The 16,757-nt window shown below is 44.7% G+C and overlaps 1 protein-coding gene across 1 annotated transcript in view; it reads right to left on the reverse strand.

The window, feature by feature from the left end:
- Positions 1–16,757, reverse strand: part of LOC135548721 (protein turtle homolog B-like) — a 183,708-nt gene that overhangs the window by 45,518 nt on the left and 121,433 nt on the right. The window contains exons 7-10 of the mRNA XM_064978584.1: positions 14,771–14,916; positions 1,967–2,109; positions 745–885; positions 470–589 (exon numbers count right to left, since the gene is read on the reverse strand). Coding sequence (XP_064834656.1) covers positions 470–589; positions 745–885; positions 1,967–2,109; positions 14,771–14,916 — 550 coding nt within the window. The remainder of the gene's footprint in view (positions 1–469; positions 590–744; positions 886–1,966; positions 2,110–14,770; positions 14,917–16,757) is intronic.

Genomic DNA, 16,757 nt, shown 5'->3' on the forward strand with positions numbered 1-16,757 from the left:
AGATTAAGAAGCTCCATAATCAAGAGACAATTGAAGGCTAACGCTAATGTGTTTGCCTTGATTGTTTCAACTGATAACGCCACCATTAAAATGCAATTAAAACCTTGTGATTTCTAGGAGCCAGTTTGATTGCAACCTCATCTCATTCCTTGTGGCAAAGATGGAAAAGATGACTCCAATATCAACAATCACCATCGAACCACATTTGGCGGTGTCTGGTTTAGAAATTAAATGGTAGTAATAACCACCCGTTATCACTTAACATTACATCATTTGGGGATTTACTAGCAGCGAGTAGCTTGGTCAAATAGACTGTGTGAGTGTACAGCAACGTTCTACCTGATACCCATAACTTTAGAGTGAAAGGATGGAGAAGAGGAGCCGTAGCTCTGTCCTATTATAAAGTAAAGACTGTCAGACCAGGCCACAGTATGAGTCTTTTGGATGGTGGGAGGGTCGCTTCACTTACCTTCCGCCATGTGATATTGGGATAGGGAAATTCTCTCTCAGCCGCACAGGGGATGACCAGCTCTCTCCCAGCCTCCTGCCTGTATTCCCCTCCGGGAACAATCGAGAACTTAGGGGGATCCTGCCCAGAGAGAGTGTTCCCCAATGGGGGTGAGATTAGAGTAACAGACCGAGATGGGTGTAGCCGTTAGGCTAACTCGAAGCATAGAAAATGCATAATGATTGATATACTAGCTAGCACGCTATGCTAATTACTGTTAGTATCAGCCTGCTTACCTTTAGCACCAGAGGAGTGGGAGCGGACCATCCCTCAGAGCCTAGGGCATTGTAAGGCATGCAGGTGTAGGTGCCCAGAGAGTCCTCCGTCACCTCGGCCACACGGATGCTCCCGTCCTCCATTTGGCTCCAACCAGGGTACTGTGGGAACAAAGAGGGGCTAACGCTATGACATTGCAATGTTTGTATGGCTGGGTGCACCACTGGCACAGCACTATCCCGTTATCCTGCATAGAGCAGAGGAGACTGTGGCTTCAAGGAAGTGAGAGGTGCGATCAGTCCCCAAATGTTCTCACTAGTTAAAAGTTCTGAATCAAAAGGGACTGAAAGCAAGGGCAAAAAGTAGGGGGAGGAAACAGAAAGAACAGCTAGATTTTGTCTGGGATATACACAACAATTGATCCACCCATAGAAGCCTTAAACTAGGAAACTTAACCACTAGGACGTCCTCTTTAATGCACATGTGAAGAGCTTAGTTCATCACCTTTGTCGCAGTTCCAAGCCTGAGGAGATTTCACAGTCTGTCATCCAAACTCAGGTAGAAGTTGCCCTTCTAGGCACAGATCTACGATCAGCCTACCCCTTAGCCCTAAACTTAACCATTAGGGGGGAAAAACACAAAACTAACTTTAGATCAATGTCTAGATGGGGCAACTTCACCCTACTCCACTAAGAATTCAGTTCTGGGGGAAGATGTATAAGAAAATAAGACTAGTAATGCCTCCACCCCCCTAAACGGAAGTTTCGGGCAAGTCTATGGGCTAAATGTCCCCTCCTCTTCCGAAATTCAAAAGATGCAAAATCGTGATTTGTCCAAATGATCATTGACGAAAAATCTGAGCGCAGAACAAAGTTCCTCGTTACACGTCGCATCCCACAATCTGTTGACAGACGCTACGATACCATCTTATGTTACGTGCGTCTGTCCATGAGAGATTTTGGATTCAGTGATGTCAAACGGGTTTTAGTGATGTCAAACGTTCTGAACAGTGCCAATAGAAATAGAACAAATAGAACTGATACCATTCCCTAATCAATCATATCGGTTTTACACAATACATTTATCTCTGAATGTTATGGGTCATATTCATTAGGCATAAGAAAAGGGACTTAAACTGGGAGGGGCTTCCTGATCGTGTCCAATAATAAAATGCACATTTTTGTTTTCCATTGCAAAGCATTTTGCTACAGTGTGTTCTAATGAATATAACCCTTGATTCACCTTCTCTATCCGGAGGGGGTTGCCATCTTTTGTCCACTTGACCAGCGTGACAGGCGGGTTGGCGTCTACAGGGCAACGGATGAAGCCTGGCAGGCCAATGGCCACATAGATGGCAGGTGGCATGTCTTTGACACGGGCAGGGTCTGGGGCGAGAGAGAGACATACAGTTAATTTGTATTGTATTTATTTCTTTATTTATTGGACAAAGGACAGATGGTGGGAAAGGTAGAGAGTTTGTCACAAAGGCAGTGGGCTGGATTCGAAACCAAACCAACATGGGCAAATATACACTGAGCGTACAACACATTAGGAAAACCTTCCTAATATTGAGCTGCACCTGCTTTTGCCCTCAGAACAGCCTCAATTCGTCAGGGCATGGACTCTACAAGGTGTCCAAAGCATTTCCCCAGGGATGATGGCCCATGTTGACTCCAATGCTTCCCACAGTTGTGTCAAGATGGCTGGATGTCCTTTGGGTGGTGGACCATTCTTGTTACACGCAGGAAACTGTTGAGTGTGGAAAACCCAGCAGCATTGCAGTTCTTGACACAAACCGGTGCACCTGGCACCTACTACCAAACCCTGTTCAAAGACACTTAAATCTTTTGTCTTGCTCATTCACCCTCTGTGTGCCACACACAATCCATGTCTCAATTGTCTCGAGGCTTAAAAATCGTTCTGTAACGTGTCTCCTCCCCTTCATCTACACTGATTGAAGTGGATTTAACAGGTGACATCAATAAGGGATCATAGCTTTCACCTGGATTAATCTGGTCTATTATGGAAAAAGGTTTGTACAAGGTGTAGACAGCGGCACTAACCGCTAGCTAGATCGCCCAGGCCACGAGATAAATATCTTTATGGTGGAGTAACATTGGTAGTGATTATGGGACCAGTACTGCAGCAGGAGACAGGGGAAATAACAGGTTTTATGAGCACGGGCTGCCGTTACATGATAAACTGTGCTTCGGTAGCAGCTGGTCTGAGAGCAGTCGCTGTGGAGGTTGTGTGTTTGTTTGGAGTGGATGGGTAAACACTGACAAGTAAACGGAGAAATCTGTTTTGAGTATGTCAATTCATGTTCCAAGCAAGGAGAATCCTAGACAAACATATAGAATGGCATTGTGTGGATTAAAATGAGTATAGAGCAGGATGACCTCTTCAGTATTCAGACAGAGGCGTCCGTGGCTGAGTGGAGTCACGGCTGATATAACTTTATCTGGCAGCACGGATAGACGAGAGGAAAGAGGAAAGACACTAAAGTCAATGCCCTAGCCTATAACTTTGAACAAGCTCGGAAGCATTAGAACAGTAGGGCTGCTTAGCGAAGTAAGGTCAAAGTAGGTTGTTTCAAAGAGGTGTTTGCACGATGTCTTGCCAACCCGAAGAAAACTGTGCTGGCTTGCATATTTTTTGCCACATATTTTCACAAATTGGTGGATGTGTAAGCAGGTCAGCTCAGTCCAACTTGATTTGGCTCAGTAGTGTATTCTGTGAGAGTGTCCATGGTATCTTGTTCAGTGTCACTATGTGGTAGAGATGACAGATTTGCCACTAGACCTTACATTACACCACAATGGCACAAACCAACAAACTTGTCTGCACTCCCCATTAATTTCCTCTGTGTTGTCTTACCTTTTAACCAGACAGGTCTCAGTGTGTCATGTCTGATGTGAATAATAAAGGACAGATTCAGACTTAGTTATCTAGTCAGAGCCAGGTGATAATGGCTGCAAGAGGCCGGTGCTGCTTGGAAAGGAGTGGTTTGGAAAAAAATCCCTCTCAACATCTTAATCTTTGGCGAAGTGCCACAGTCTATTTATAAAAGGGGAGAGAGGACGTGGGGTAGTGCCAGGCTCACTATAGCTCGCATACACACTTTCTCTAACATGCACATATCCACACATCTTTATTTTATGTCTGGTCTCGCTTTACCACATGTACCAAAGCTGATTATTATGCGCAGTTCACCAGTGAAAGGGAAGAAGAGAAGGGGACTGAAATTGAAACAGGAAAAGTTGTACTGGCTTGGGCAGAGGTGTTTTTTCTCTCTCTCTCTCTCCCTCTCTCACTGAAATCTTGGCGTAGTGCTGCACTGCAATCAGTGGACTAGTGGGGCCGCTATCGCCCACGCTGCCTAGCCCACCGACCGTCTGTAGCTGACGTCACTGCAGAGGAAAGGGTTTCCACAGAGAATGATGTCACCTCTCCCCCTCCTCCCTCTTTTGCGCTCCCTTTCCCTCACTTTTGCAGCGCCTGTCACACACGCACACAGTACAGAAACAACCGGTCACGGTCGCGCCGATCTAATTTTGTGTGTGTTTGAGTGTGTGTGCGTGTGGTGGCATATAAGGGTTTGAGTGTGTGTGTGGCTGCTCTCCTGGGGCAGGTATGGAAGCATGGTAGCCTGCAGCCCAACCAACCCAGAGAGGGCACAGTGATGGGGGGATACACCTGAGAGAGATGGAAGAAGAGAAAGGAAGAGGGAGGGGGATGAGTGAGAACATGCACAATGGAAGGAGAGAGAGAGAAAGAGATGGAGTTGACAATTTGGCTTCAGAAAGGCATAAGATGATGAGATGATAGGAATAGACGGAGAGAGGAGGAAGAGACAGAGGGAAACAGTGTTGGTACCTCAGACAATGCAGTGCCTATGCAGTATACAGTGCATTCGGAAAGTATTCAGACACCTTGACTTTTTCCACATGTTATTAGGTTACAGCCTTATTCTAAAATTGATAAAGTAGTTTTTTCCCCCTCATCAATCTACACACAATAACCCATAATGACAAAGCAAAAACAGGTTTTTGTGGAAATATCACATTTACATATGTACTCAGACCATATGTATTCAGATTACAACCTCGAGTCTTCATGGGTATGACTTCACAAGCTTGGCACACCTGTATTTGGGGAGTTTTTCCCATTTGTCTCTGCAGATCCTCTCAAGCTCTCAGGTTGGATAGGGAGCATCGCTGCACAGCTATTTGCAGGTGTCTTCAGACATGTTCGATCGGGTTCAAGTCCGAGCTCTGGCAGGGCCACTCAAGGACATTCAGAGACTTGTCCCGAAGCCACTCCTGTGTTGTCTTGGCTTTGTGCTTAGGGTCGTTGTCCTGTTGGCAGGTGAACCTTCACCCAAGTCTGAGGTCCTGAGCGCTCTGAAACAGGTTTTCATAGAGAATCTCTGTGCACGTTGCTCCATTCATCTTTCCCTCAATCCTGACTCGTCTCCCTGCTGCGGAAAAACACCCCACAGCATGATTCTCCCACAATCATGCTTCACCGTATGGATGGTGCCAGGTTTCCTCCAGACGTGACGCTTGGCATTCAGGCCAAAGAGCTCAATCTTGGTTTCAACAGACCAGAGAATTTTGTTTTTCATGGTCTGTGAGTCCTTTTGGCAAACTCCAAGCAGCATGTCATGTGCCTTTTATTGAGGAGTGGCCCTAAGGTTCTTCTCCCCCGATTTATCAGTTTGGCCGGGCGACCAACTCTAAGAAGAGTCTTGGTGGTTCCAAACTTCTTCCATTCAAGAATGATGCAGGTCACTGTGTTCTTGAGGACCTTTGATGCGGCAAACATTTTTGGGACCCTTCCCCAGATCTGTGCCTCGACACAGTCTTTTCTCTGAGCTCTACGGACAAATCCTTCGACCTCATGGATTGTTTTTTGCTCTGACATGCACTGTCAACTGTGGGACCTTATATAGACAGGTGTGTGCCTTTCCAAATCATTTCCAATCAATTGAACTTACCACAGGTGGACTCCAATCAAGTTGTAGAAACATCTCAAGGATGGTCAATGGAAACAGGATGCACCTGAGCTCAATTTCAAGTCTCATAGCAAAGGGTCTGAGAATACTATTTCTGTTTTTTATTTGTAAAAATGTATAAAAACCTGTTTTTGCTTTGTCATTATGGGGTATTGTGTGTAGATTGATGAAGGAAAAAATGTATTGAATACATTTTAGAGTAAAGCTGAAATACTTAATACTTTCTGAATGCACTGTATCTTAATTTTTTGAAGTGTTGTCTTGAGGTATTACTTAACGGCCTTGCTGCAAACAGAATGGTTGATTTGGAGTGGATTTCTTTTAATACAGACTTCCTTTTAATTTTTTATATTTTCAAGTATTGTGGTGGCAGCATTATGTTATGGGTATGCTTGTCATCAGCAGGGAATGGGGAGTTTGTTAGGATAAAAATGAATATGAAAGTCTTCATTCTTCTGAAAACCTAAGCCTTTTTCTGCAGGACAATATCATCAATTTCAATGCCAAAGACACACCAGAATGACTTTCCAAGAGGTGTTAAGTGTTCCTGAATGGTCCAGTCTCAGTCCGGAATTAAATATGTGTCACGCCTTGGTCTTAGTATTTTGTGTTTTAGTTAATTAGTTGGTCAGGCCAGGGTGTGACATGGGTTTATGTTTGTTGTATTTCTTAGTGGGGGTTTTTAGTTATTGGGATTGTGGCTGATTAGGGGTGTGTGTTGCATAGGTTTGGCTGCCTGAGGCGGTTCTCAATCAGAGTCAGGTGATTCTCGTTGTCTCTGATTGGGAACCGTATTTAGGTAGCCTGGGTTTCACTTTGTATTTCGTGGGTGATTGTTCCTGTCTCTGTGTAGTGTTCACCAGATAGGCTGTAATAGGTTTCACGATCCGTTTTTTTTTTTTTTTGTATTTATAAGTTATTTCGTGTATCGTCATTTGTTCCATTTAAGAACATGAGTAACCAACACGCTGCATTTCGGTCCGACTTTCTTTCGACAAACGAAGAACGGCGTTACAGAATCACCCACCACACACGGGCCGAGCAGCGTGTTAACAGGCAGCTGGAGCAGCGAAGGGAGGACGTTATGGACAGCAGAGGATTGGAGTATACGACGTGGGAAGAAATAGACAGGTGGGCGGCCGACCCAGAGAGAGTGCCAGAGCCCGCCTGGGATTCGCTGGAGCAGTGCGAAGAGGGCTATAGGATAATGGAGTCGAAAAGAGTGACACGGCGGCGCAGAGCGAAACCAGAAAATCAGCCCCAAAAATCTGTTCAGCGTTTTTAGAGCGTTCCTCCTCTACAGCGCTGCCGGAGCCTCCTGCCTGTTCGGAGCAGCCTGAGCTGCTAGTCTGCATGGAGCAGCTAGAGCTGCCAGTCTGCAAGGAGCTGCCAGTCTGCATGGAGCAGCTAGAGCTGCCAGTCTGCAAGGAGCTGCCAGTCTGCAAGGAGCTGCCAGTCTGCATGGAGCAGCTAGAGCTGCCAGTCTGCAAGGAGCTGCCAGTCTGCATGGAGTTGCCAGTCTGCAAGAAGCCGCCAGAGCCGTCAATCTGCATGGAGCAGCCAGAGCCGCCAGTCAGCATGGAGCAGCCAGAGCCGCCAGTCAGCATGGAGCAGCCAGAGCCGCCAGTCAGCATGGAGCAGCCAGAGCCGTCAGTCTGCCAGGATCTGCCAGTCAGCCAGACTCTTCCAGATCTGCCAGTCAGCCAGACTCTTCCAGATCTGCCAGTCAGCCAGACTCTTCCAGATCTGCCAGTCAGCCAGAGTCTTCCAGATCTGCCAGTCAGCCAGACTCTTCCAGATCTGCCAGTCAGCCAGACTCTTCCAGATCTGCCAGTCAGCCAGACTCTTCCAGACCTGCCAGACTCTTCCAGACCTGCCAGTCAGCCAGACTCTTCCAGACCTGCCAGACTCTTCCAGACCTGCCAGTCAGCCAGACTCTTCCAGACCTGCCAGACTCTTCCAGACCTGCCAGTCAGCCAGTCAGCCAGACTCTTCCAGATCTGCCAGTCAGCCAGACTCTTCCAGATCTGCCAGTCAGCCAGACTCTTCCAGATCTGCCAGTCAGCCAGACTCTTCCAGACCTGCCAGACTCTTCCAGACCTGCCAGTCAGCCAGACTCTTCCAGACCTACCAGACTCTTCCAGACCTGCCAGTCAGCCAGACTCTTCCAGACCTGCCAGACTCTTCCAGACCTGCCAGTCAGCCAGACTCTTCCAGACCTGCCAGACTCTTCCAGACCTGCCAGTCAGCCAGACTCTTCCAGACCTGCCAGTCAGCCAGACTCTTCCAGACCTGCCAGTCAGCCAGACTCTTCCAGACCTGCCAGTCAGCCAGACTCTTCCAGATCTGCCAGTCAGCCAGACTCTTCCAGATCTGCCAGTCAGCCAGACTCTTCCAGATCTGCCAGTCAGCCAGACTCTTCCAGATCTGCCAGTCAGCCAGACTCTTCCAGAAATGCCAGTCAGCCAGACTCTTCCAGATCTGCCAGTCAGCCAGACCCTTCCAGATCTGCCAGTCAGCCAGACCCTTCCAGATCTGCCAGTCAGCCAGACCCTTCCAGATCTGCCAGTCAGCCAGACTCTTCCAGATCTGCCAGTCAGCAAGACTCTTCCAGATCTGCCAGTCAGCCAGACTCTTCCAGATCTGCCATTCAGCCAGACTCTTCCAGATCTGCCAGTCAACCAGACTCTTCCAGATCCGCCAGTCAGCCAGGATCTGCCGGATTCAACTGCCTGGCTGAGCTTCATCTCGGTACTGGGCTTCCTCTCAGTCCCGAGCTGCCCCTCAGTCCCGAGCTGCCCCTCAGTCCCGAGCTGCCCCTCAGTCCCGAGCTGCCCCTCAGTCCCGAGCTGCCCCTCAGTCACGAGCTGCTCCTCAGTTCAGTGGGGTTCTGGGTGAGGACTATTCGGCCACGGTCGGCGGTGAGGGTGGATCATCCCAGGACGCGAAGGGGAGGAACTATGACATTTATGGAGTGGGGTCCACGTCCCGAGCCGGAACCGCCACCATGGACAGACGCCCACCCGGACCCTCCCTATGGTTTTGAGGTGCGTCCGGGAGTCCGCACCTTAGGGGGGGGGGGGGTTCTGTCACGCCTTGGTCTTAGTATTTTGTGTTTTAGTTAATTAGTTGGTCAGGCCAGGGTGTGACATGGGTTTATGTTTGTTGTATTTCTTAGTGGGGTTTTTTAGTTATTGGGTTTGTGGCTGATTAGGGGTGTGTGTTGCCTAGGTTTGGCTGCCTGAGGCGGTTCTCAATCAGTGTCAGGTGATTCTCGTTGTCTCTGATTGGGAACCGTATTTAGGTAGCCTGGGTTTCACTTTGTATTTCGTGGGTGATTGTTCCTGTCTCTGTGTAGTGTTCACCAGATAGGCTGTAATAGGTTTCACGTTCGTTTTTGTATTTATAAGTTATTTCGTGTATCGTCATTTGTTCCATTAAAGAACATGAGTAACCAACACGCTGCATTTCGGTCCGACTTTCTTTCGACAAACGAAGAACGCCGTTACAATATGCTTGAAAATCAGAAACAAAGGATGAATACTACTGTCTATCAATGATTCCCAAACAAGTTTATTGAGCTTGAGGAATTTTAAGTCGCTCTGGATAAGAGCGTCTGCCAAATGACTTAAATGTAATGTAAATTTTGACAAAAACAATGCATATTTGTAGCCCTAAGAGTTGTGCAAAGTTGATAGAATCTTGTTTAAAAAAATTCACAGCTGTAATGGCTGTCAAAGGTACTTCCACCAAAAGTGTACTCTGGGGTGTGAAGACATATGCAATCTAGACATCGTTGTTTTTTAAAATGGTTTAATCCCTTTTTAGATGTAATTTTAAGGCAGCAAAACAATAAACCTGAGAAAGGGGTGTGTAGACTTTCACTAGCGGCTGTACATCACCACGCCCCCAGAAAACAGAATGTCACACTATGCACCTACTATAATCACACTATGCACCTACTATAATCACACTATGCACCTACTATAATCACACTATGCACCTACTATAATCACACTATGCACCTACTATAATCACACTATGCACCTACTATAATCACACTATACACCTACTACGCAGCCCTAATTGTCAATCGCTCAGCAGTCCGTTAGCTGTCAAAAGACCTCAGTGGCAGGCAGAAGACAAGAATAACATTCAAATTCTAAAAATAGAACAGCATTGGCTAGCTAGAAATGTCTCTGCCTCTCTGCATTCTGGCTCGGGCAGTGACTTGCTTTGGGAAATCGGTCGCTACTTGAGAGAAAAAAGCTCCCTCTCTCTCTCCGCAGCCTGTGTCAAAAAAGTGTCTGGTCTCTGAAAGCGATGATGTAATGCTCGCTACCCTCCCTCCTGACTGGTGCTGCCTGCCCCTCCTGCCCTTCCTCAGGCGCATGAGAAAATAAATATCCAATTTGGAGCCGTAGAGGAGGAGAGAGTGGGGGAATGCAAAATGTCGGTTGCCTTGGCTACCCAAACGAGTCATCACTACCCGCAGACGCGGGGCCACATTTCTCGCCGGTGGATGGATATTACTGGTGCTCAACGCTCATCCCTGCCTCCATTCATTTGGAATACAATATGGCTGATTTACCTCAGGGGAACGACGAGGCTGGCGTACTTGAAAGTCACGACTCATAAATGAAAGGCGGGCTGTGAATAATATTGATTAATCAATGCCAGTGTGACTGAAAACTAAATAGAGCGTATCATGCTAGGAGAATATTGCTGAATGTGAAAGTGACTCGAGTGACCTGGAAGAAGAGTGATTTCAAGGTCACCGTTTCAATTCTAAACCGCATGGTTTCCAGCATTGGTGTGCATGTGTTGGGGTTAAGAGACACAGAGTGTGTGTAGTGGTTGGATGGATCAGGGTTGGAGCTAATATGCCCGCTTGGCCGAGCTTGGGAGGTCTGGAATTGGCTTGGAGTCCAATGTAACCTCCAATCAATTACACAGTGCAGTGGATAGAGAGAGAGGGTTTCAATCTAACTTATCATATACCATGGCCAGATATAGTGCCATATCTCCTGTATTCAGATTCAAAAGGCATTAGCTTACATCAAATGTACATACAGCAAGATGGAAAATTGTCTTTGGCTTGTTGAGAGCTTGGGACTGACTATAAGGTTCTATCTGCAAAAAGATGATTCTGAGATAATTGGACTTAAAGTTCCAAACCCTTAATGGCTTGAATGGTGTCAGCCAGCGGCATAACTTAAACTGGGAATAGTAGACGGGGGGGCGTTAGGTCAGTGTGTATGAGTTGCGCTCCTTGTAAAAGCAAGCAGAGCAGAAAATGGCTGATGTACAGTTGAAGTTGGAAGTTTACATACTCTTAGGTTGGAGTCGTTAAAACTCATTCTTCAACCCCTCCACCAGTTTCTTGTTAATAACAGACTACAGTTTTGGCAAGTCGGTAAGGACATCCACTTTGTGCATGACACAAGTAATTTTTTCAACAATTGTTTACAGACAGATTATTTCACATATAATGAATTGTATTACAATTCCAGTGGGTCAGACGTTTACATACACTAAGCTGACAGTGCCTTTAAACAGCTTGGAAAATTCCAGAAAATTTTGTCATGGCTTTAGAAGCCTCTGATAGGCTAATTGACATCATTTGAGTCAATTGGAGATGTACCTGTAGATGTATTTCAAGGCCTACCTTCAAACTCAGTGCCTCTTTGCTTGACATAATGGGAAAATCAAAATAAATTGTAGACCTCCACAAGTCTGGATCATCATTGGGAGCAATTTCCATACGCCTGAAGGTACCAAGTTCATCTATACAAACAATAGTACGCAAGTATAAACACCATGGGACCACACAGCCGTCATACCTCTCAGGAAGGAGACATGTTCTCTCTCCTAGAGATGAACGTACTTTGGTGCGAAAAGTGCAAATCAATCCCAGAACAACAGCAAAGGACCTTGTGAAGATGCTGGAGGAAACAGGTACAAAAGTATCTATATCCACAGTAAGACGAGTCCTACATGGACATAACCTGAAAGGCCGCACAGCAAGGAAGAAGCCACTGCTCTTAAACTGCCATAAAAAAGCCAGACTATGGTTTGCAACTGCACATGGGGACAAAGATCATACTTTTTGGAGAAATGTCCTCTGGTCTGTTGAAAAAAAAATAGAACTGTTTGGTCATAATGACCATCGTTATGTTTGGAGGAAAAAGGGGGAGTCTTGCAAGCCGAAGTACACCATCCAAACCATGAAGCCAGGGGGTGGCAGCATCATGTTGTGGGGGTGCTTTGCTGCAGGAGGGACTGGTGCACTTCACAAAATAGATGGCATCATGAGGTAGGAAAATTATGTGGATATATTGAAGCAACATCTCAAGACATCAGTCGGGAAGTTAAAGCTTGGTCGCAAATGGGTCTTCCAAATGGACAATGACCCCAAGCATACTTCCAAAGTTGTAAGGACAACAAAGTCAAGGTATTGGAGTGGCCATCAATCCCATAGTAAATTTGTGGGCAAAACTTAAAAAGCGTGTGCGAGCAAGGAGGCCTACAAACCTGACTTAGTTACACCAGCTCTGTCAGGAGGAATGGGCCAAAATTCACCCAACTTATTGTGGGAAGCTTGTGGAAGGCTACCTGAAACGTTTGACCCAAGTCAAACAATTTAAAGGCAATGCTACCAAATACTAATTGAGTGCATGTAAACTTCTGATCCACTGGGAATGTGATGAAAGAAATAAAAGCTGAAATAAATCAATCATTCTCTCTACTATTATTTTGACATTTCACATTCTTAAAATAAAGTGGTGATCCTAACTGACCTAAGACATGGACGTTTTTACTAGGATTAAACGTCAGGAATTGTGAAAACTGAGTTTAAATGTATTTGGCTAAGGTGTATGTAAACGTCCAACTTCAACTATATATCCGGTGGCTATGGAGAAAGACAATGGGGAGTAAAGTGAGAATGACACGGCTTGGGAACACCTCTTGGATCCTGTAGTCTGACGGGGAAGACTGGGTGGAAGCACGAGGAAGCTTTTTTAGAGCATTCCTTTTTGCCAACCTCAACAGAAAAGTATCCTGAAGACATAGTCAGGCTAACACAGAGTGGGAATTGTCATGTTTTCAAACTTTGGGTTGTCATGCATATATAATTATGCATAGCTTATCACATTGTTAATCACTGTTATGTTTTGTGTCTTTTTGTTGCTCTCCAAGTCTTATGCTATCACTCTCTTAGGAACCAGAAGGAGAGAGTGTGGAGAAACAAAAAGTCTTCCATCTGACATGGAAGAAGACAGCAGATTCAGCTGGAATGGCATTTTGTTATGTGATGAGAGATGGAAATAAAATGGTGTATGATGTGATTGTAGTACAAGAGGCCGTACGTCTCTGAGTTTGTAAACCTCACGTTGAATGTTTTGTCATCGTTGTTTGTTCATTTATAACCATTTGTTAGTTTTTTTCAAATTCATGTTTTATTATCATCGTTTGTCCATTTAGAAGTAATTTCCAAGTTCATATAAATTGAACATTAGGACGCTATTGTTCAAGAGGAGGGACTGTCGGATTCAGGCTAAACTTTGACCATTGACATATTAAATACATGATAGATCAAAAGCATAGAATATAAGGAGTGAAAAAGACTGGGTTTTATGTCAGAAGTTAATGGTTTTCTGTGGAAAGACAGATGGCTTTGGAATGTGTTGGGTGGAGATCTTGGAAACTAAAAATGCCACTGAGGGAGACTGGGTAATGTATAACATTTACATTGTCAGGATATGTTATTGTTAGCCATCAGGGATACTCTGGGAGGAGAGGAAACAGTCTTGTATCAATAACCATGACAGCCTTGAGTTGGGGAGGAGTGAGCACTTTGGGGTAGAAGTCCGGTTAGATGAAGTGAGGAAGAACAGATATCACTTAGGTTCTGTCTAGCAACAGATATGCATTGGATGTTCAGTTGTGGAGGAGGAGACTCAGCCTAGGAAAAAGGGTTAAATATCAGTGCTTGTGTGAATATTTTTTGTTGTTGTCTGAATTACAGCTGTAACGACCCTTTGGGAAGAATTAAACTTGGTTAAGCTTCTCTAGTGTCTGTGAGTTATTTACTCTGAGAAAGAAGAACCTAACAGGGCTCTGCTGCAGGGCGGTGGACCCCTAAGGACAGGACGGGGCAGCTTTATTGTGTGAAAGTAAAAGTGCTCTACAGTACTATTAGTCCTATGATATTAATTATAAGGAGGATTTGCTGTTTCTGTTTGTTAATGTATATTTGAGGTGTATGTGGTTTTTCTTTTGTTTTGTGTTTCCAAACCTTTCCCTTGTGAATGAAAAAAAAACTTAAATATGTAAACTGGGAAGGAAATTGTGTCCGGAGAGAGTTGAGTTATTGACTAGAATGCTGAGGGTCGGACATGCAGGCGGCTCGAGCTGGATGGTCGGTCAGACTGAAATTTGATATAGAGGACGTCTTAATCAACAATCAAAAGTCTTTGTGTTTTTTCAAGAGTTGTTATTTTGTTAGGCTATTGGTTAAAGGTGCAACAATATTTATTATTGAATTACCTTTGATCTACTTCAGTCTTATCAATCACTTAACATATTTAATAATGATCTCTTACCGAGCTTGATGACTTTGGACATTGTTGCTTACTTTTTGTTCTAAATTCGAGACGGCATATTGGATTGTGTAAAAATGCAGGAAACTTTTATATTTTATAATCCCAAGCTCTCGCTGCGGCTCATTAGGGTGGGTAGGTAAAGTATAACACTCATTAAGTAGATTAGGTAGAGACAGCATCAGCAGGACTGAGTGTACTCAGTTGCAGTGGGACCGCTCGACAGCACAGCTGCAGGTTCAAGTTGCTCTTATAGGTACAGATCTAGGATCAGCCAATGTCCTTTGTATGGCTGATGAGCAGAATTAGGTATGTTCGTTAGGATGAATCTTGCTGTAGTGTACACCCAGTAGCTCTGTGTGTTCTAATGCACACAAGTACATAAGGGGTAGGGGTTAACTGTAGAGGATAGGGCCAGACACTCACATTGCACTGTGACCTGGGCCCAGGCGGACGGGGGCTGGCCCAGGCTGTTGCTGGGGCTACAGGTGAATCTCCCAGCATCTTCAGGCTTCACACCGCCGATGATGAGTGAGCCGTCCACCAGAATACTGACTCTGTCCCTCAGGCCACTGCAGAGAAGGGAGGGAAGAGCATCAATATAGAGCCTATAACCACTTCCACAAGTATAATTGTCACTTTATTATGCATTAACGGCAACTAGATGAAAATTCCATTTAAGTGGAAGTTAAGATATGCCCAAATAGCTAGGTTTCCATCCAATTGGCGACCTGACTGTTCTAAAATATGCATAACAACAATATGCACATTTTCCTACCAGAGGTGTGTTTCCATCAAACTGACTTGTTACGGATAAAAAGGTGATGACTGGTGCACATAAACAACACTTTTGCGCTTAATTCCCATGTACTTAATACAAAAAACAGAAGATCAATGTGTTTGTATTGCATTTTCAACTCTACCGATGGATTTGTCATAAAAACGATTTCTCTCTAGACAAGAGTTCGCTGGTAAAGTGGACAGGGTAGGTTATTTGATGAGATATGAATAAGAGCAAGATCATTTTACCTGATAATTGGCAGCCAAGCACCAATCATCATGTCACCAGCATTCCGGAAATTTGAATGATCATCATGCACTTAACCACAATTTGAAGTTCATCATAACTTATTTAATCTACCCATAAACTCAATGCTTTTCCAAGTCATGATGGTAGTCCTACAACGTAACGTGTCATCGCGCTACTCCACGTTTACTTCGATATGATGGTAATTATATCAATATTTGTACATAAAGGCGTTTCCACCAAAATTGTCGCATAATCAATTTCAAAGACAAAATAATTATCCACCCTTTTGCGTATTTTGTTTTGTCTATAATTTTTTTTACCAATAATTCCTGGTTTCCATCAGGCCTGTCGTGAATCTTTTCAAGCGGCAGCCATCTGGTAATTCATTAGCATGAAATGGTTGGCTGGAAACCTGGCTAATGACTAAGACAGACGTGTGACTATGAAAAATAACACAGAATAGTGAGGCTGAAATTATGTGGCTTCACTCACAATGCTTCTTCAGGACAATGCTCAGGTGGCATAGAGTGTTGAATAATTTTCAAATATCATTAGCATTAATACCATTTTCTCAACTTCCCTGTCCTACAATAACAGAGAAACCGTCTCCTTATAGCCAAATGAGGGCTCTTTCATTGTCTCTCCTTGCTCCCCATCTCCCTTCCACTTAGGAAGTTCCTTCTCTGGGCGGGTTGAAAAAGCCCATAAGATCCTATTTTGTTCTATAGAGTGTACAGGCCACGCATGAGTGCACGTAGGATGGCTGGGGGCTCGGTGGGTGGCCCATAATCACAGCTAGTGGAGCGTGGAATGACACAAGCACTGTGTCACTAGATATTCCTGTCTCTAGGGACAAGAGGTGGTGGTGGTTAGGGGGGTCTTCTATCAAGTTTCAAGTGTTATTAGGCGTATCATATGTACAGGATACACATGGTATAAACTGTCCAACTAAATGCTTACTTGCAGGTTCCTTCTCGACAATGCAACAACAATAAGAAATGATAAAAGATACGAAATACGAAAATATAAAGTAAATAGAATTGAATAAACATTTTAGCATCAGTAGAATACAGGAAGGCACAATATATATTCCAATATTTACACATGTATCAGGGAAGGTGGGATTGGGGGGGACATGTGTTTAAATTGTGCAGTATTAGCAATAGCAAATAAGAGTCTGGTAGCAGCAGTTGTGATGCGTGTGTGGCATAAACGTACAGTTCCTTCAGAAACGATTCATAACCATTGACGTAGTCCACATTTTGTTGTGTTACAGCCTGAACTCAAAATGGATTACAAAGAAATCTCACTTATCTACACACAATATCCCACAATGAAAGTGAAAACATGTTTTTAGACACTTTTGCAAATCACACCCGATTC

The sequence above is a fragment of the Oncorhynchus masou genome, chromosome 11 (assembly GCF_036934945.1).
Source record: "Oncorhynchus masou masou isolate Uvic2021 chromosome 11, UVic_Omas_1.1, whole genome shotgun sequence".
NCBI lineage: Eukaryota > Metazoa > Chordata > Actinopteri > Salmoniformes > Salmonidae > Oncorhynchus > Oncorhynchus masou.